Consider the following 20,347-nt stretch of genomic DNA (forward strand, 5'->3'; position numbering starts at 1 on the left):
TGCTCCAGTATTTTGTTTTTGTTTACTTTATTTAGCTTGTCAATATCTCAACAGTGTCTCCAAAACATTTTGGCTATCCTCCTTTCTGCGGTTCAAGCTGTGTTAAAGCTACAGCTGCTCTGTAGGGCACACAGAGGCAATGGAGGCAAAGTGAGTGCTAACACTATGAATGCTCTGGCACATCTCTTTAACAAAAACGAGCTGTTTTGTCCAAAAACATAAACACATTTTCCCCTAGTTGATTTAAAAAAAAAAAAAGAATGCTGCCAAAGCTCCTCAGAAGCCAGTCTGACAGCTCTGCGGCCAAACCCCCTCTTGCCCCCTACTGTCTTTGAACTAAATTCAGAAAATATTTCAGACGAATGAATGGATGCAAAATACAGCCAAATGCTCAAGTTTACAGATAATTTCTAATAATCCATTCATTAATAACATCTTTGACTGTGAAGTTTTTCCGCTGCGGTAAAACAGCTTTACTTCTCTGCATACAGTACATGTTGTTCCACTCAAGGAACTTTCAGTCTCAAGTTTATGTCAGTCGGGTCAACTGTTCTCAACTGCACTGCTTTCCAGGGCAGCATTCATAACAATAACACACAACAGGCTCCAATGTTGTATTGTTGCATTCAAAACGGCTTTTCATCACTGTGAATGTTATATAACTAGTGAGCGTAAAAATGTCTGTGACAGATGGAGGTGTTTTCCCCGCTCTGCAGAGCTCTTGGCACGCCCACATATCTCTGTCTTTTCCTCTGTTTCCGACTCTCTCCTGCTTTGACCTTCTGTTACGCCTAGATGATCGGGAGTGGGAAGCGCTGAGCAGAGAACGAACAACGAGCTCCCTCGCTCAGCTTTGTTTGATGTTTCATGCAAAAAACTGTAGATACATTGCTTTCCATCCAGGCTGGAAGAACTAAGCTAGTTACACAAACTGCCACATCCTGTCAGATGATTTAAACTATACGAGAAGAAAGAACTTTAATGCGGAAGAATTTGCAAATTTGCTACTTACCAGAAGTTTTACGCTCCCCAGCTGTCCAGGGGGGCCAGGATCTCCTTTTTCACCCGGCGGCCCCATCGGTCCAACCATGCCAAGGTCACCCATGCGACCCCTTTCACCTTGAACGCCTCTTTCTCCGGGAATGCCCGGATCACCCTACGTTAAAAAGAAAGCTCTGCTGTTTTTAAGCTTGCTGTCTGTGCAAATTCCACATGTGTATGTGACACACAGGTTTTTTCTGGTCGAGACTTACTTGTAGTTCTTTTTTTTAGGTTGGAACAGCTTATTCCAATCCCCCCACCCACCTAAAAAGGCCTGCTGTTGGTATATTTAATTCACCAAAATCCTACTACTTCCTAGTTTGATTGCATTTAATTTATGAAAAATTGGCTGATTGTAGCCGACTGATTGTTCAGCATTCATTTGGGTTTTATTTGCCTTTGCATTTACCTGTCCTGCCTTAGCAGCTAAAAAGTTAAAAGTCTACTTTTTTTCCTTCTCAATTAGCTACATTAAAAAAAAAAAATTAATTAAGTAAAAAAGTTAAGTAAAATTATTGCAGAACTGTGACAAAACTTGGCAAACACAATAGAAAACCACAATGAGCATTAAATGCCATTTTTTTCTAGTGTTTATGTGCTTGTGGGGATTCGTAATATTTGCTGAAATGAACATTCCTTGTAATTTTGATTGCCATCCTTTCATTACCATTTCATGCACATGTTCTTTGCATTGTTGTTAGAGACATAAACCGGATTCTACTCCGGAGAAGAGAATGATGCTACTTACACGTTCACCTTTGGACCCTCTGTCACCTGATGTACCTGTGGAGCCCTTTGAAAAAAAAAAAAATGCAAAACAAACTTTAAGACTGTAGCAAAAAAATAAGATCCTTAAAATAATGACTGTAATAGACATATACTCCTTTCTAGTAATAGGAAGCAATACATATTATAAAAGCCTCCAACATTAGAGATGCACAGTAAAACTGGCAGGTGACAGGAATTTGGTGATTTTATATGTTTTACACAACCTCGACCATCATAAGCAAGTTATAATGTTTTACTTTGAAACATTATGCTTCCTATATTATATTTGACTCCCAACATGTTAATGCCAACATCACCAATATTGGAGCCATGGTCTAATCTCAAAAGAAATCAGCCATTTTTAACTAAAACCTTTACTTTCTCTCTTTTAAACACATATCTGATCAAACTCATCATAGAGCTTTCCTTTTAGAGAAAGGTTCAGTATAGCCTTTAGGCATTGGACATCAAATGTTATCAAAAGCTTTCTGCTACATCAAAGCATGAGGGTGTGGCCAAACTTCAAAATCAGTCTTTTCACCATAAAAGACAAAGAAATAATGACTTCTACACATAAGGTTGGAGTTGTATCTAAAATGACGTGTGTCATCACAGAAAAGCCATCAAAACATTCACATGCTCATTTCCTGACATCACTTGTGCTCCACCCACTTAGAACAAGAAGTGACTTGCTTTAAAGTCAGACTTATACACATTTCAAGCTGTCTTTGATGACAGAGATTAAGTTCTTGTTAAATCATACGCTGAACAGACACTGTTGGCTACATTATGTTGGTGTGACAAGTTTGTACATCAAACGTGTACGTTTTGATTTGCACTAAGCTAAATATGAATAATTTTTGTCAACCCCAAAAAAGCTCATTAGGATTACATTGTAATTTGAATCAACTGCGACTCCTGGAATGTTTCACACAGATCCACACCAAATTTTGTGAGTTTCCATGGGAACCACCATTCAACATATTGATGTGGTAAATTTATGACATCACCTTAGCTCCAACAAAGTCACAGATTTTGTATGGTAAATGACCCTCCATGACACTGTAAACCTTTAATGTCACGTATTCAAAATATTACAGAAAGTCCTCATTAATACTGCACCTTCCATTAAGAAGGTAAGTTTTACACCAAACTTTGAATGCTTCTCCACGGAATACAACTGAGCCTAATTTAACGTAATACTGAGACTTCTACATTGTATCACCTGGTGGCAATATCTAGAATTTATTTGCAGCTTGGCAGAGCCATGGTGGGGTGAACCTTGAGATGTAAATTTATTCTTAAAGTGAAATTGTAATTGGCTACACAATCGGTGAATAGAAATTGGCAACAAAATCTCAGCGATCAGTGAATCTTTACAAAAATTCCTACTGTTATTTTTAAACAAACTCCAGGTACACTCTTATCAGATGACTGTGCATTGACTGCTTTAGACTCTGCTCAGGTTCTACTGCTTGTATAATATTTCCCATTATAGTGCTTCACCTTCTGCAATGTCACGGCTCCTCTGCATCACTCCGGTTTTGTTTGACAAAGGCCTGCTTTCCCACCAGCTGTCTTTACTGTATGGATGAGCCGCAAGGAAAATACCTGTCTCCAGCTTCATGTCACAACATCTTGAGTCATCCGGTCCCCTCCCTGTCACTCCTCATTGCTTCCTTTTACTTTGCTCACAGCATTACCTCGGGGAGCATCTTTGTATCAATTTCCCGCTGGATTACAGGAGGCACGCAAAAGACAATCTGGCATGATGTGGTTTTAAAGCGGGCACCGCTTTGTGATGCCATTCTCCCTTGCCTGCTTTAATCTGCAGCATGCTGTATTCCCCACTGCCTGATGGGAAGCTTAAATCTATCATCTTGCCCACTGAAATGTGCTTCCCTGAGCATTATATTAAAGCTCAAAGGAGTGAGCAAGCAATCTATGCAGATGAGAAGAGCCACCAACTAGATGGCACTGTTGTTCCACGAGAATGAGAGCCTCTATGTAGATGGCCTCAGTGGAACGGAGAGATTATAGTGGGGGAATATTAAATAATAAAAATGAACAAACAATAAAGCGTTGGGTCTACCATTTAGGTGTAAGGTGGAAAACATCTTGTATATCTGGGTAAAACAGTAATAACCACAATCAGTCAAGTTTTGGTGTTGGATCATATAATGTGTGTGGGACGGCCATTCAAGCGGATCCTTTCTGCATCCTCCAGGACCATTCTTAGTTTTCATGAGGTAAATGGTGCATAATAAATTTGATCAGCAATCCAAAAGCAGACTTTTTTCTGCTGGATTTGTCTCAGTTCAAGCCAGGTTCAGCAAGCAAAAAAAAACAAAAACAAAACACATCATTAATTTGAAGTGTCTAACGCCCTCCATTACAGACATTTTATCATTGTCTGAAAGCCTTAACTATATAATTAGGATAAGAAGAATAAAAGTCAACAAAGCCTTAAACCTGCAGGATTCCATTTAGTTTCTATCGCTAAAATCTCAAATATGCAAATCGCTTTAATGCAGTCAGCACACTGTTGCCGGAGGGGGGGATAAAAATCTGCTGTGCCATCTCTCTGTAGCCCGGCTGATGTAAAGCACTTTCTATAAGGGGATTTGAAACTACTCACCTTGTATCCAGGAGTTCCATCTTTTCCAGGCCTCCCCTGCTCAGGAACCGCAACACAAACAAAGACATTTTGTATCAGCTCCCACCTTCGATTGGATCAGCGCTGTTGCACTCCTAGTAATCTCCACAGTTAATGAGATATCTCAACCGAGGGATAATGATCCTGATTGCTGAGTGAACACTGTTCCATTGTGCACTTACAGGGAATATTACAGAAACTATCTCTGATGGTAATTACATAGAGGAATGTGGAAATATAATCATCTACAGGACGAGTGGTAGATAACATACATATTTCATCCATATTGTCCTTGAATCACGTTGGCCCCTGTGAGCACAAAAGCTGGAGTCGTGAATGAATCTACAAGTGCAAAGGTGTGTGGACATTGCTGTAGGGTTCTCTAATGAAAAGATTTGCATCCTTACAGGAACACCTTGAGGTCCCTCGGGTCCAGGGAATCCAGTCTCTCCGATGGGCCCCCTCTCACCCTGTCCAAGAACAGAGACAGTCGGTGTGTCAGTCTGAAGTAGCAAGGGGATTGACAGTTAAAAGAGAGCTAGTGACTGCTCCTCACCGGCTCTCCTGGGATCCCTGGCTCTCCACGTGTTCCGGGTTTCCCCTGTCAATCACAGACAGTAGGGGAACGTGTCTTGTTTGATAGGTCCTCAGTAGTGTCATGTCTGCAGCCTTGCATTTATAATATAGCCACTCTGTAATCCCTTTATATATACCAAATGATTGCAATGTCCTTAGCCAAGGTACTAGTATTAACTAACTCATGTTGTTTAATTCTTAATGGAAACACAGCTGAACTGATGATAGCAGAGGACTTAAAGAATACAGATCTTGTGTCAAAAACAATTATGACACAAATAAGTAGAAATAATAATAAGCAGAACATACATAAATTACTTACTGGAGGACCTGATGTCCCAGAAGGGCCAGGCAGGCCAATATCACCCTGAAAAGACAACATAAATCAGGGAGATGACAGACTGTAAAAACCTGTCATATCCAGGAGATACAGTACACAGTAGGTAAAGTGCCCTGCAAAGGTTTTTACAAGCTTTGAATTATTTTTCTCATTTTGTCACTTTACAGGCACAAACTTAAAAAAAAGATCCCTGGGACTAGATGTCAAATGTGAAAAAGTTCAAATGTTTTTATTATAAGACACTGCACTTATATGTGTTGTGAATGTCATTGTGAAACTCATGGTTTAATTAAGCAAATGTAGGAGGAGATAAAAAGGCTAAAACTCCTTAACAATCCACTTAGATTCATAAATTAAGTTTGAACAAGCTTTGCTATTATTTTGTTTTGTACAGGTAACACTTATGTGTCCGACAGTATTTCCTAGAAGAAAAAAATGTCCCTTGATCTCACAGAAACTGACATATTCCAGTCTCACAAAATCCAGTCACACACTGCCAGTCACACAAAGTTGGATGCTGGTTCCGTCCAGCCCAGTTTCGTTATCTTCAAGGAAATGCATCTCCACTAATGTTTGCAATTCACGGTGCAGATTGTTAGCCATTTCATTAACGCTTTGGCTCCAAATTGCAATATATCCTCTCTGGAAATGTAGACCTGAAATTCCTCCAGGCAATATTTAAACAGAAACACAAGTAATTGAATTTCTCTAAAAAAAAAAACAAACAAAAAAAAAACATTTAGTTTCCCTGAAGCTGGCTCATAACTTTAACTAGCACCTATAATGTTCACAGTGCCAAGCATTTTTACTCTTCAGAAGATGGATACATCCTTTCACAAAGAAGCTCTTTATAACTTTGTATAATGAGAATGCTCCAGAGAGAATGAATTTTAACCGTGCTGCAATCAAGGGAAGCTCATTTGTGGGAGAGAAACAGCTCTGTTGCCTACCTTGGCACCGGGAAGCCCTTCAAGCCCGGGTAAGCCCATGGGTCCTGGTTCCCCCTGTGAGAGAAGAAGACACCACCTGCTGTGTCAAGCTGATCAGGTCACTAATAAAGTAGATTAAGAGTTACTGCTTCCACCTATTTTGCAACCAAGAATGGTGCTATTTTTACCTCACATCCCACAAATGCAGTGCCATTGGCAACAAGCATAATTATAAACCTAAATTGAAATGCATAATAATGTACTATATCTACATAAACAAGAAAATACAAACTAAAGTCACAGGACTGCAAATAAGTTAGTTGCCAAATATGTTTCTGCTCAACAAACAAATTTTAATATCAGACAACGATAAACTGGTTTAAAAACATTTTCCCAATAATGAGGTACTTTATTCAGGAAAAAAAGCAAGCCAATCCACCCTGACTATGTGAAAAAGCAATATCTCAGTTGACCTAAAAACTGGTTGCTGCACCACTTTAATGATAACTATGAATCAGTTTTTTACATTGGCATGGGGGAGTTTGCCTTTATAAAATTGCTCATTGGAAGAACTAATTTTCAAAGCATTTTTGAAAAATATTAGACAGGCCATTGTGTTTTTTCAGTCTTACTTTTCAGTTCCAAGGCGAGACTCTTTTTTTTTGTAACTCTCCCATCAACACCATTTTTACACATTGTCTCTATAACTGTTGAACTAGTAAACTCAACTGAGTTTATTGCAGTGAGATAGATGTTGGTTTTTTAGCAAATTTCTGGATGTTAATGCACTATTTGAATAAGTGTGAAAGCTGGTCACTCCTTGGAAGGTTCACTACTGTTTTCCTCCATTCAAGAACTTTTCTAAGCCACTCATTCTTACTGTCTCTTTAGGTTCTTGTGATTGTGTCAGGTTTTGAGATCCTCCAGCCTAAGTCATGTTGTCAAATATGTTCTATTTATGTGTTCTGTTGATTCTTCTGATCTGGCAGTAAGAAAGACTAGGTGTGTCAAAGTTTTATTTGTCTGATATTAAAATATGTTGTATTATTTGAAAAATCTAGCTGCAAAACAGAAGAAATTTGTATGGGTAAAACTTTGCTCCATTTGCTTGTCTATTTTTGATTTATGTCTATGAATTTACATCTAGGAGGAAAGTCATTTTTCAAAGAAATGTACATAGAAAAAAAGAAAGTGTTTGGTTACATAATGCAGTTTCTGCAACATTTCTTTCTCTCATCTTAATATTTTTAGTCCTCAATTGATGCATGTCTCTATGTATCCATTTGTTTCAAACGGCTTTGGGTTAATAGCTTCAAATGTTCTACTGCACATACTGTAACTTCATGTGGGCTACAGGAACATTAGAAAGAAAACAGCCTCATTTCAAAATCAGTCTTTCTTCTGCTCTAAAAATAGAGATCCATTCCCTGTTCTTGCGCAAGTGATGGCCTCTATCTACCTCCTCTTGCTCAGGCTGCCATGGAGAAACGCCATTACACAGAACAGAGAAGCAACCGGTGCCGACATAGATGAATTGTCCGGGTAATTGTCACACATGCAGATTGTCACGAATAAGCCATTGTGGCTAACGGAAAGAAGGGAGAGGGTGGACGAGCCAGAGGATCAGCTGTGAGACAGATTGGGGCAATTCCAGCATGGCTCTGTAGCCGGACGGGACAATTTATTAGGATGTCAAATTAACATTCTGGTGAAAAATCACTGTGCGACCAACACAATAAAAAATGCAATTGGTCCCATGAGGATGAGGAATTCAGGGTTACAGCAGAAACGTCAAGTTGGTTGCATGTATATGTGGATTGCAAACGGATTGTTTTCCCAATTTGGTACAAAAGCAAGCGGCTGAGGAGCGCATTAGAAATGCAGTAAGTGTTTGTAGGATCCCACTGGCAAGACAATATATTAAAAAAGCTTCGTATTTGTTAGAGAGAAGGTCATTTCTTTTCATTTTCGTGTACTTTGAGTTTCTACTGAGAGTGTTTAAGCACTCAGACTTGAGGCTTTATTGACTTGTGTTATACAGAGGAAAAACCTGGGAGATAATGATAAAAAGCAGCTCTGAATTCTCCCTTTCTGTGTTGTATGAAAAATGCACGTTTCAGAACGAACAGTTTCTACTCACGACAGGTCCTTCATCTCCCTTTGGGCCCTTAAAGGGAAAAGAAACAAAGAAGACAGATTACTGCCATAGATGTGACAACCAGAATAATAGAAAGTCTAAACTCAGTCTGAAATGACAGGTAGATATATTCTGTTGTAGGTAAAACTCGTACTATTCATTGTTGCTTCATTTCCCCTCAAATGTGTCTGTCTGTAAATGATGACGATTCTGCAGTTGTGTTTCAGGCAAGCATTACACAATCCAATATGGCTTAACACACCTAACCTGCATTTTTCTAATAAAAAAAAAAAAAAGATAAATTATCTGTCCCTCTTAACACTGATGAGGAAGCTCTCTTATTGATTGCTCCCGAGGAGCTGTTGGGCTGTGATAGATGCAGTACAGGCTGAGACATTCTTGAGATTTAGCTGTAGTTCATGTGCATTGTGCACTGGGGGGACAGCACTACGTCTGCTCTTTGTCACCTCCTTAAGTGTTCGTTTCAGTGAACGGATGCCTGCAGGCCCCGTGACTGAACGTCTCCCTGGACTGGACAAGATTACAAACTGTCTGATAAGGCAAAAGGAGGTTGGGAGAGATAAGCAAATCGGGCCACTTCTCCACCGCGCAGAGCATACCAACTTCTAAAGTTTCATTTTGCATATCAATGATGTTGTGTGTCCCGGCGTGGATCAGAGGCACCTGTTTGGGAGTCAGGAAGTCTCTTGGCCTTTGCCAACCCCCAGTGATTGACTGTGATATAAATGCTTCAGAACCATGATAACAGTGGAGGCCTGGTCAGGTTGTTTGTTATTCAGCCCTCGCAGGCTCTGCAGCTCATACAGTATCAGCATGCCTGTTTGCTAGAGTTCCTTACAGCACACTTTAAAGGATTTACCTGAGGCACAACAACACTTACCGGAGCACCGGGCGCTCCAGGAGGTCCTAAAATAGCTCCACCACTCTGCAAAGACATTTCTTTATGTAATGACTAAATATTTTACAATGCGGGTCAAATTCAATTTATTAGCAAGGCATCATCAAATTCAATAAATTCAATTACAAACGTAAGTTAAAATCTATATATCTTTTACCTGCAGCTTGTACAGACTACTCATCCCGTTTCCCTCCACATACGGCGCACCCTGAAACACAGTCAGAGAATCACACATCCCCTCTGCAAAAGTTCTCTGGTTTCAGGTAGAAACTATACTTTAGGTCTTGAGCAATTATACACAGCTAAGCCCTTAAAAGCAACATAGCATCTGCATCTGGTGACTACACAGAGAAAGAGAGAGAACGAATGTGTGGCTGAGAAAAGAAAAGAGTCGAATAAGTAGAGAACAGCAGATTTTCATAAACCTGGAAGCAGTCCTAATCCAAAAGACAAGGATGTTAAAGAAGTACAAAAAGTCTTTTATAATTTAAAAGATTTTGGGTGTCACGAGGTAATCCTGATTTTATGTTTTAGCATTCTAAGGATGTTCTTTAGTGATAGATTTTTAGAGGGCAACTAATGTAAACCAAGAAGAAGTCAAGGCTCTCATTTAGAAGCAAGTGAAGGCCTGTGCCCTTTTCAGGCCACTAAGCCATCCCCTTTCCTCCATAGCTGCAGGTTTATAAGACCAAGGTGTAGGCGTGTGCGGGCGTGTGCGGGGAGGGGTGTGTGTGTGTGTGTGTTCCGGAGGCGCTCAGTAAGTTCAAGGAGATAGCCAATGAATTATAGATTTGCCACTGGAAGTGCTTACTCATTCGTCTTTTAAAAAGGATGGAATGAGACTCGGTGCCAGCAAGCATGTGGCCACAATTTCATCATGTTTGCACTTGTTTGTCGGTTGTGCTGTGCTATTATGAGAAACGCTAAACAAGCACCAAACAGACGACTTTCCCACTCTAACCTTTAAAGGTAACATTACATGTCCACCCAAAATAAAACCTGTGACCCTTGTGGGGTTATGAGACTCTATAGGGAACTGAATCTTGTGAAGACTGGAGCAACTTACTGGAGGTCCTGGAAGTCCTTGTCTGCCTGGAGCTCCGTCGTTTCCCTGTTAGACATAAACAAAAGAAAATCTTAAGTGCAGTGAAATTATTGTTTAATATTGGACATATTTTCAGAATACTCATACTAAAATGTATTCACATAACATTGAAAATAACCTATTTTTTAATATTTTAAATAAACAATGTTCAAATCTTATTGAAATTGCAAAATCTTCCTTCCTTCCACATACTAAAAATCTTACTTTAATAGGTAGCCTACATACAGCTTTCATAATGTTACTATCTTCAACGTTGAAGTTAAAATTCACAATAATTTTTTAAATTCAGATATTAGTGTGATGCAAAGACTATAATGAGTCTCTTGGGGATTAAATTTTGAGACATTTACTCGGATCATTAAAAATGAGCTTGGCATCGACAAATGTTCATTCTTAATGACTCAGATCAGAATTGGGAATACAAATCAGTATCTGATATTGAAAATCTCAGGCAGCCTAAATAGACAAGGTATAAAACACTGTTTCACAGAGATAAAAAACACATATATGCAACAAATGTACATATTATTATATAAATAACTCAAGAAAGACACAAAGATACAAATATCACATACACAATGTACAGAACTACAACCGCAACCATACACTGACATGAAAACACATAAACACTTAAACATTAGAATTACACAAATTGGTTGTTTTCATACCACCAGTCTAGTAACACACTACCTTTCCTCTAACAATGTGTCGACCTTAAATAAGGCCTCAAGAATCACTTTACATCATTTTAGTACACAGTTATTCACAAGATTTTTAGTGTGTCCTCTCAGGTGTTTGATTCCATTGTGATCGTACCAAAATACCTCTGCATACACCCAGATACATATCACAAAAAGACCAAAACACACTGCGGATCTGTTTTAGAGCTATTCTCACAGCTAAGATAAATTGTAAGCAAAACTAGATGTTTCAAGCACCACTCTTTTACTTTTCAGCATTTCGTAAGTGTTCAAAACTTTATCTACTTCACATCTTGTCGCTGTAAACAAAAACTATTGACTTCAGTCTTTTAGAAATGTAGCTAAAAGAAAGCCTTATGCCTTTTCCTGTACCTCAGCAAAGTCAAGTAAAGATGACTCAGCAATGCTTCTTTTAAAAATCATCAGAGAACTTTGAAAGAAAATGCATTCTCTAGAAATGTGACATTTTATTTTCTTTTGCATTACTGTTAAAAGTAGAAAAGTACTTTATCCATGTGGCTAACAAAGACATCAACAAGATATTTAATAGAAGGTAATTTATGAAAAATAACACATTCCTTTTGTGAACAAGAATGACATTTACTTTACTTTTTGCAGCATTTGTTAAACCACATTTCATAGAAAGCATTTCTTACCTTTTCTCCCTTTGATCCTTGTGGGCCCATAAGACCAGGTCTACCTACAAGTCCCTGCAAAAAAAAAAAAGAAATCTGATTTGAGCACAAATTATATATAAAAATTGCATTTTCCCTTATGCATAACTGAGTGATTGTTGTAGAGATGTTTAATCTGCCCAGGCCTTTAAACTCTTTTTCAGACTTTGTAACATTTTTAACTGTATTTATTTATTTTTTTCCAAACATCTTACTTCCACGGCGTCTTTTTAAGGGGCAACAAAGCACTTAATTTCAAATTTCAAAGGTCCAAAAATCATGGTCTTGGACTTAAAACATTGTTATCTGGATACTAAAATAATGTTAACCATCTTGTGGTGTGTGATGGAAAAATTACAATAAGGTCACATCTGCTAGTCATGTTATATGAAATGCTTATGAACTCTCACCAAAAGAACTATTTGGGTTACATGTAGAAGGTTGGAAGTTGTTTTCTACAGCTGTATCAGAACCAGACTGTCTCGCCCTTTGTTGTTAATTTTTTATCCTTGGTGTAAAACTCATGTGTTGTCTCTGCCTGACAGAGCTTTTCTTCCAGACCTGCTTCATTACTGATTGTCCTACAAGTTCTCTGTATTGTGCACAATATATGAACAAACCTGATTGAGTGATTTCACCTGAACAGTGCTTGGAAATAGTATTTTTTCCACGACATGGTGTATGTTGGGATATTGAAAAAAAGAAAATCTTGTATAAAATCAAATCATTCAATTCCATTAAAGTATGTGTTCTAATTTTAAAGTGATCCAAGTTGAATAGTGTGTGTGTATTGGGATCAATGATGTGGAATTTACTGTGTTCTGGTAGGTGTAAATTACTTTCGGTATGGCGTTGCTGTCTGTAGTTTTTCTTTTTTAATGTAAGCATTAACTGAAAGACTGTAGGGGAAAATTCAATGCTCCATTTGAGCCTCAAGTGATCAGACAATTATCAGCCAAATTGATCCTAAAGTAAGTTACCCGGCCAGTTCCACTTTTTCTCTCAGTATTTGTAAGTCTTCATAAGGTGCTGACAGAGCTTTTGCTTAATTGTGTATGAAACTAAATAATGTTATCATTGTGTCACTGCTGTCATGACACTATGCTGTCGTGACACAAAAATTATGCATGCTACAGTGCCAAACGAACTGTGACACTGGAGTATTATTTACCTAAGAAAACTATTTTTCTACGCAATTATTTTTCTATGCATCGTCTGCAAGGTAGACATGTTTTGGTGTGAGGAGGACACAAAAATATTTTTCATTTTGCATGGTTATTTCAAGTTTGCTGTAAATTTTGATTTCCGCAATCTTATTTTTGCTGCTTCCAAATCAGGCATTAGAATCAGGTATCTGCTGCTGAGCAAACATCAGTTGCTCTTCTGCAACTGATGTTGCGGAAGAGCTGTGGGATGAAGCAATGTCACAACTTTGGTTGTATTCTATTAACACTCAATACAAGGTGATAAAAGACAAAGTCATTTGTGGACCTGATTACTGCAAAGTAAACCCAATGTACCCTCAATTATCCCTAGTGTGATAAGTGTCTTTCTACTGAGTGGTCAATGGCACACCAGCTTTTATGCTGTCTGGTGTTAGCTACCTTTTAGACAGCACTTTTAGCACATTTTAAGATCATACTTCAGCAGCATCTCAAACCACTAAGGTCCTGGACGGATGCTTCCATTCTGTGTTCAGATGAGTGTGCACCTTGGAATGGTGGTACCAAAGAAACTCATTCTGCTCAACTAGAAATTTGTGACCTAATCAAGCTACAATGTGGGAATGTGTGACCCTTCCTTCCTTACATGTAGCACTAACCATCATTTCAGAGAACACTTTGAATACCTGTAACTCATTTTGTCCTTAATGTCATTAAAAGATTAAAAATGTTTAATCAGTCATCCTATGTTAGTGCTGTCATGAGATCATTATGAACTGCATTTCTTTTTAACCTTTTTTTTGTTGTCATTACTGTATCTCATGCCCCTTTTGTGATGGTATTTGTTTTCTTTTATTATGAAAGTGCCAAAGTTAAAAACCCCCAAAACAAAACAACAAAACAAGACTTACGGGGGCTCCTGTTCGACCTGTTACGCCTGGAAGTCCTGGAGCTCCTGCAGGGCCCTGGAGACGACAGTAAATTGATACTCAGTTTAAAAATCAAAGAATAATTGCTTCAAATAATTGCAATAACTGATTTGCAGTAGCGGGCATTTACAAATAATTGAGGAGAACAGAACAGAGAGCTTTAGCATTCACATCAGCAAACCCTTCCGTCAATCAGAGCCTCTGTTCTGTCTGCACATCTGCTCATGAGCACATGTATATAAAATGAGATATCAGCGTCAATATGAACACTAAGCCGGTGTGAGTTTCAATAATCCGCCACCTTGTGTGAAAAGTATAATATCAGTTTATTTGAGTGTTTCGGTCTGTGACAGTGTTGTAGGCATCTGAACCTGCTGAAGGCTGCACAGCTGACTAAACCTGGGAGTGGGGGTGAGGCTTTCTGCATGATGAATGCTATCAACCTATAGCATCAATTTATATATTAAATCTAAAAGTTAAAAAAAAAATGCAAATTGAGAATTTCTTACTGTACAAAGCTTAACTTTTTTTTTCAAATTATATTACTTAAGAAATCTTACACAAAATAAAATGCAAAAACAGGTGATTAGATTTCCAATAATTGAGATATTAATCATGATTAACATCAAACTAGGTTTTGCCTACAGTCTCTGTTACTGCTTTGTTTAAAGTGAGTAGTATCTAACGTGTTTGTATTAGTTTGTGCATTATGATTTTTTATTGGTCATAAACAGTCTAATCTACTTATAATTCTGGTTGTTCGCTAAATATCTTTTAGTTGTTGTTGTAGGATAAAATTGCCATCTTTTTAATAACACAGATGCACAAACACACATTACATGCCATGTTTAGAATAAAGTAGGTACTTTAAGAGAAAGAGACAGCACACAGACAGCAAACACTGAAAACTGCAGGGCCTCAAAAATTCCAATAAATAGTGTTGTGAAGACCTTACTGTTTAATATCATAGTTTCATATCATATCATAGTCAAATTGCAATTAAATGTATTAATGGAAAAAAAAAGACCGAACAAATCTAACTTAACCCTTATGAGAAAGAAAAATATCCCTTGAACCTAAAAGTTTGATGGCAAAATTTTCCATCACATACCTGAAACAACAGATCAGAGGGTTTTTGAAAGTAAGTCACTCCAAACCATTCAGTTTTTCATTTTAACTATTCAGATATACGTTTCCTGCTGTCCTGCTGCATAACCCAAAGCTGCTTGACTTTAAGGTCATGAACTGACGGCTGAACTTCTTTCTTTCTTGAAGATTATAATTCCACATTGGGACAGACTGGTTTGGAAAATTGTCATTTGGAAACTGCCTCTGCTTACTCAAGACATCTCTTTTTTTTAATTGCAAAACTAAAAAAACTTTGTCTTTCTTGTCGAAGAAAGACAAAGGAGCCAGAAGAAAATAAGTAGTGTTTTTTTCACAGCCTACAGTTGTCTGAAAATCTCAATACCACTGTCCTTTCCAAACAGCCTGATGACAAGTGGTTTAATTTGCTGGATTAAACATCATCCTTGCTTACCTCATCACCCTTGCCTCCAGAGGGGCCTGGGAAGCCTCTCTCTCCCTTTACACCCTGCAGGGTGAGCAGAACAAGAGAAGTGAATGTTTTTCACCAACCACAAAAAAAGCCTCAAACTAAAGGCTGACAGGGGTAAACTTCAAAATGTCTCTTCCAGCACACAACGTGAAATTGCTGAGCCTGTTTCACTGGTGCAAGGCTGTATCCATAGCAACAATTTCTGCAGAGAGCACCAAGTGATCCTAATAATATTAACAATAGAAAAACTCTGTAGGTTGCCAGCAATGACAACCATACATGCAAAACGTAAATATTTTATTTTAAAATGTATGCATATTTTATTAAGCAACATCAAATCACCACAATTAATTAAACATTTTTCTTCCATGGATTAAAAGCTGCATAATTAAAGGAAATTCTAACATACTGTATTAGTTTTTAAAACACTGATGTCACCTTTGGGCCTTCTTTTCCTGGATTACCCATCGGACCTCTTACACCTGGATCCCCCTGAGCAGAACACACATACTGAATGTTACTATAAGCACACCGCTCCGGTTTATGTTACTGTCAGCATAAGTATAATCCCTTTGCTGATATTAGTGTAATGTGACATTACTTTGACACTTTAGGATATACATTTTTAAGCTTCTCATTTCACAGTGTGTTAGCGTTTGGCACATTTATGTGTCTGCTATGCGTTACCCCAGTTTTCCAATGTAAACCGCCCTAGTTCTGAAGATACGTGTATATAACTGCTTTGGTTGCGCCCCCTCAACAACTGAATCTAGTTGTCAACTTCTTTTCCAGCTTCAGCAGTCTGCACAACTTCCAAGAATTTTGTTTGAAGGACCTCTGTTTTTAAATGTTTTATGAGGATGCAACATATTTTCGCCTCTGAAGAACATTTCTTGAAGATGGTAGGAACTTTTGGCTGTAAATCAGCCATACATTGATGGGTCACTCCTGTAAAAAACTAGAATTCTGTTGCTTATATTCGGGCTTCTATCAGCCTATTTTATGGCAGACATTCGGGACATATGCATCTGTTTCAATTACTGTTGATTGGCATCTCTAAATTCATGCATGTTGGATATTTTGTAAAATACAGGTAAAAACAGAACTGTGTTTAAATGAAATATCCCCCTTGTTAACAAGTCTTTGTTCTCCTTTCCCTTTTTCATAAAAATATCTGCTGTGAAATAGGCTCATTCTGATAAGAAACTCTTTTTTCAAATAATACATTAATAAGACACAAATCACTTTGAGCTCTTTCATTTGTGTAGATTTTTCTGTTTCTGAGTTATTTTCTTATTATTCAATCATTTTGTTGTATCAAAATTTTTTTTTTATGGCACCGAAGCCAAATCCAAGATTTGTTTAGATGTTGCAGTTTGAAAAAAAAGTACATTTGTTTGTTGTGTCAATTTGGAGTAAGCTTCAAAATATCTCAAAGCAATTTCCTTTGTTTATATTTTGCGAGGTTAATTCTAAAACTGCTCTAAAAGAAACATATAACTGATTCAATTAATTCAATTAATTACTAGTTATGTTATAACTAGTAATATGAGTTTGACCTTATTTAGTAAAGTTTTGTTTCTTTTCCTCCATCTTTGTCAAATGTTTTTATATTTTTAAAATCATATTAACTTCTGTAGTTGTTTTCATTCGGACTTCTTATTCTTTCCATGGTTTTATTTGAAACTGCTTTAATTTCAAGCAACTACTTGTTAACAGTTAGTGTGCATGAAAGATTACAGCTGAGACACAAGGAGCAGAATTTACTAAATTAAATTTAAGCAATAAAAAACTCAGATTTTTTCATTTTGAAAACAGTAAGCATACACTTAGTGCATATTTTTTATTAATCCTTTTACAAAACCTTCTCATTGAGCCTAATAACAAGGTTTTGCAGTTGCAAATATATCAACTTGTTTTTGGTTTCTATCATCTTGAGCCATATTTGGACAGTAAACTATTGCAATGCAGTCATGTCTAAAATATTTAAATGTCACTCTATACCAAGCCCCAAAGGCTGAATTAAATATGCAAAATAAATTAAAAATGTCTAGAACTGGATGTACCTTTTCTCCCACCAAGCCTTCCACTCCTTGCACTCCAGAGGAACCCTTCTCTCCCTTCTGCCCAGGCAGCCCAGGAACTCTTGTCTGGCAAAGACTGCAGGCGTTCTGCCAAGGCAGGTGAGGCGAGAAGCAAAACCAGCGGCACAGATAAGATTTCATCAAGCAGAGCTGGCACACTGCATTTTTACCTCATATTATGTGACATCAACCCAGTAGGACTAAGGACCTTGACTGACACGAAATGTTCCCTGAATGTCTCCTGAGCAGAATTAATGGGAACCAAGTAGTGCCTTCAAGAGTCTCACTTCATGTCAGTCATGGAGTGAGACTTTTGGGTTTGTGTAATTCCAGGAAACGGGTGCAAAGTTGGGCCGAATTAGTGAATAGAAAAAAAAGTTAAGAACACAAAAACTAAATGTATTTATTGTTTGTCAAAAATATGATTATGTTTCACCATGTAACATTAAATAAGTTCGTAAGCAATAAATGAATGATGTGACTGGACAAAAGGCTTAAAATCAGTTTTGCTCTGAAGAAAGAAATAATAATAATAATAATAATAATAATAATAATAATAATAATAATAATAATAATAATAATAATAATAATAATAAATCACAACATCAAAATGTTTGCAAAATAAACAAAGGTAAAAGCTGTAAGTGTCTAAAACTATGCAGAGGAAATACCTTAAGTAATGCACCCATGTCTCCAACAATAGGCAGGGCAGTCTGTCAGTAAAAGAAGAGAGGGTTTTGTCTGTCAGGGCAAATCTTTCATGGTATTTAATAATATGCTGCAGCTGTTTGGTTCAGCTGCATCTTGTAAATTGAACACACTCACACACACCTACACAAAAACATTACCAGATCCACCAGGCCATCATTTATTCCAAGATCAGTTTTTACACACACACACACACACACACGTTTATCAAACTGTTTTGTTCCAGTTTTTATTTGCAGCACTTGACAAAAACCTTAAATCATAAAGCTTCAGGATTCTAACATACTAAAAATATTGTCACTGTCAAAAACCTTAAATCATTATAAAGCCAAAAAGGAATGAGAAAGGTGTTATGAATCTTTAGCTTGCAGGAGATTTAGTATATTGAAATACTGTAATTACATAAAGGCTGCAGTTCCTACAGGGTAAAGGTGTGATGTATATTCATGCCACAAATTTTTCATATAGACTTTTTGGTGTGGCCAGTATATACACAGAAACATTACAGCATTGCTTTAAACCTGCACACCGTTTACGCACAAAACGTGAACGTTACGTAAATGTAAAGGTTACGTAAAGTTCCACCACGTAACCTTTAAAATGCAGCGCATGCTGCGACATGCCCAGAAATCCATCTGCTGGTCAAAGACAATATAAAAGTCATATATAATATGCTGAGTAATATTCTGCCACAGAGCTGCCAAGGAAATGGCTGCCAAGTAAAAGATAGTAAAGACAGCATCATTACAATCCATCTTCAATAAATTGATGGTAAGCATTATTTTTAAGAATGTTGGCTGTTTTAGAACAGAGCAGATGGTGCCCACTTGTCAGTGGAACCTGACATGGTTTTAGATGTAGAATAACGATCTGTTTAATCAAGTCAGCATTAACATTAATAATTACTGATGACATTAATTAACAAGCAGATCAGAGTCATATATGTAAATGTTGGACGATTTTAACAAGGTTTCTTGCTGAAAAATGGAACAATTTTTTATTTCTACCTCCACAAAATACATAGGTTCTTATTTGACTAAGTGTGTCACTGCTGCAGGTGTAATGTTCAGATGTTTGGAGCCGTGACATTGGGAAAGCCATTATTTATATACAGAGTATGGAGCATATGCAGCTTGCAGTGCACAACGCAAGGTTTCTGTGTTTTTTTTCTTGGAGTCAGTGATGTATCTTCACTGTTTCTGCAACAGAATGTGACAGGATATTTCTCTAAGCTGGGACAGCACTCTTTGCATCTCTGTCTTCCTCCTGGTTTTTGAGTGTGAATTGTTCAGCGAGTTTCTGGTGTTGTGTCACAGATTAAAGTCACAGATTCTCCAGGTGGTACGCCACACACTATCTCCATTTACAGGTTGTGCACTCTCTCAGGGAGGGTAATAGGTTTTTACTGATCTGCATTTTTTTTTAGTACAACATGCAGTTTTTACGCAGGAATATTTTTTTACTCAGTAACCGGCTTAAAATACAACTGAGTACAATCCCAAATGTACTCAAAAGTAAAAATAGATATTTTATATTATAGATGTTATATGTGCTCAAATACAATAACACAAGTAAATTTAATTCCTTATTTTCTAACACTGAAAATGGAATCTAAAATATTCAAATAACTTGCTGTGACATAGAAACCACTGTTTTTCATCCATTGCAGTGTTTAACCAAGGTAAGGGGCTGTGTATTTGCTGATGGAAAGCCATAAAAAATGCTACAGAAGTTGTTTTATATATACAACTATGCTATTTTACCTAAAGCAGGGGTCTCAACCTGCAGTCCTCAACGTCCAGACTTCTGCAACTTTTAGATGTGTCCCTTGTCTTACATACTTGAATTAAATGATAAGCATGCCTCACCAGTCACTACAGAGATCTGCTAATGTGCTAATATTGGAGGTGGGTGTGTTGAACCACAGAAATGTCTAAAGGTTGCAGAACACAAGCCCTTGAGGGCTGAAGTTTGAGACCACTGACCTAAAGCCTTGGTTTCGAACACATGCTGAAAGTGATATATCTGTACTTCTCACTGCTGCTCAGTGATCCTGAAT

General features: G+C 37.5%; 1 protein-coding gene across 4 annotated transcripts in view; it reads right to left on the reverse strand.

Moving 5' to 3' along the window:
• The window catches only part of LOC116713583 (collagen alpha-1(XIX) chain), a 143,714-nt gene that overhangs the window by 19,143 nt on the left and 104,224 nt on the right, over positions 1–20,347 (reverse strand). For all 4 annotated transcript variants that reach the window (XM_032553782.1, XM_032553781.1, XM_032553780.1 and 1 more), the window contains 17 exons: positions 18,252–18,293; positions 17,563–17,667; positions 15,935–15,988; positions 15,479–15,532; positions 13,921–13,974; positions 11,829–11,882; positions 10,433–10,477; positions 9,524–9,574; positions 9,349–9,393; positions 8,451–8,477; positions 6,332–6,385; positions 5,364–5,408; positions 5,022–5,066; positions 4,873–4,935; positions 4,448–4,483; positions 1,790–1,834; positions 1,013–1,156 (listed from right to left, as the gene is read on the reverse strand). In XM_032553782.1, the coding sequence (XP_032409673.1) occupies positions 1,013–1,156; positions 1,790–1,834; positions 4,448–4,483; positions 4,873–4,935; positions 5,022–5,066; positions 5,364–5,408; positions 6,332–6,385; positions 8,451–8,477; positions 9,349–9,393; positions 9,524–9,574; positions 10,433–10,477; positions 11,829–11,882; positions 13,921–13,974; positions 15,479–15,532; positions 15,935–15,988; positions 17,563–17,667; positions 18,252–18,293 (963 nt within the window). The remainder of the gene's footprint in view (positions 1–1,012; positions 1,157–1,789; positions 1,835–4,447; positions 4,484–4,872; positions 4,936–5,021; positions 5,067–5,363; positions 5,409–6,331; positions 6,386–8,450; positions 8,478–9,348; positions 9,394–9,523; positions 9,575–10,432; positions 10,478–11,828; positions 11,883–13,920; positions 13,975–15,478; positions 15,533–15,934; positions 15,989–17,562; positions 17,668–18,251; positions 18,294–20,347) is intronic.

Source organism: Xiphophorus hellerii, chromosome 22, assembly GCF_003331165.1.
Source record: "Xiphophorus hellerii strain 12219 chromosome 22, Xiphophorus_hellerii-4.1, whole genome shotgun sequence".
NCBI lineage: Eukaryota > Metazoa > Chordata > Actinopteri > Cyprinodontiformes > Poeciliidae > Xiphophorus > Xiphophorus hellerii.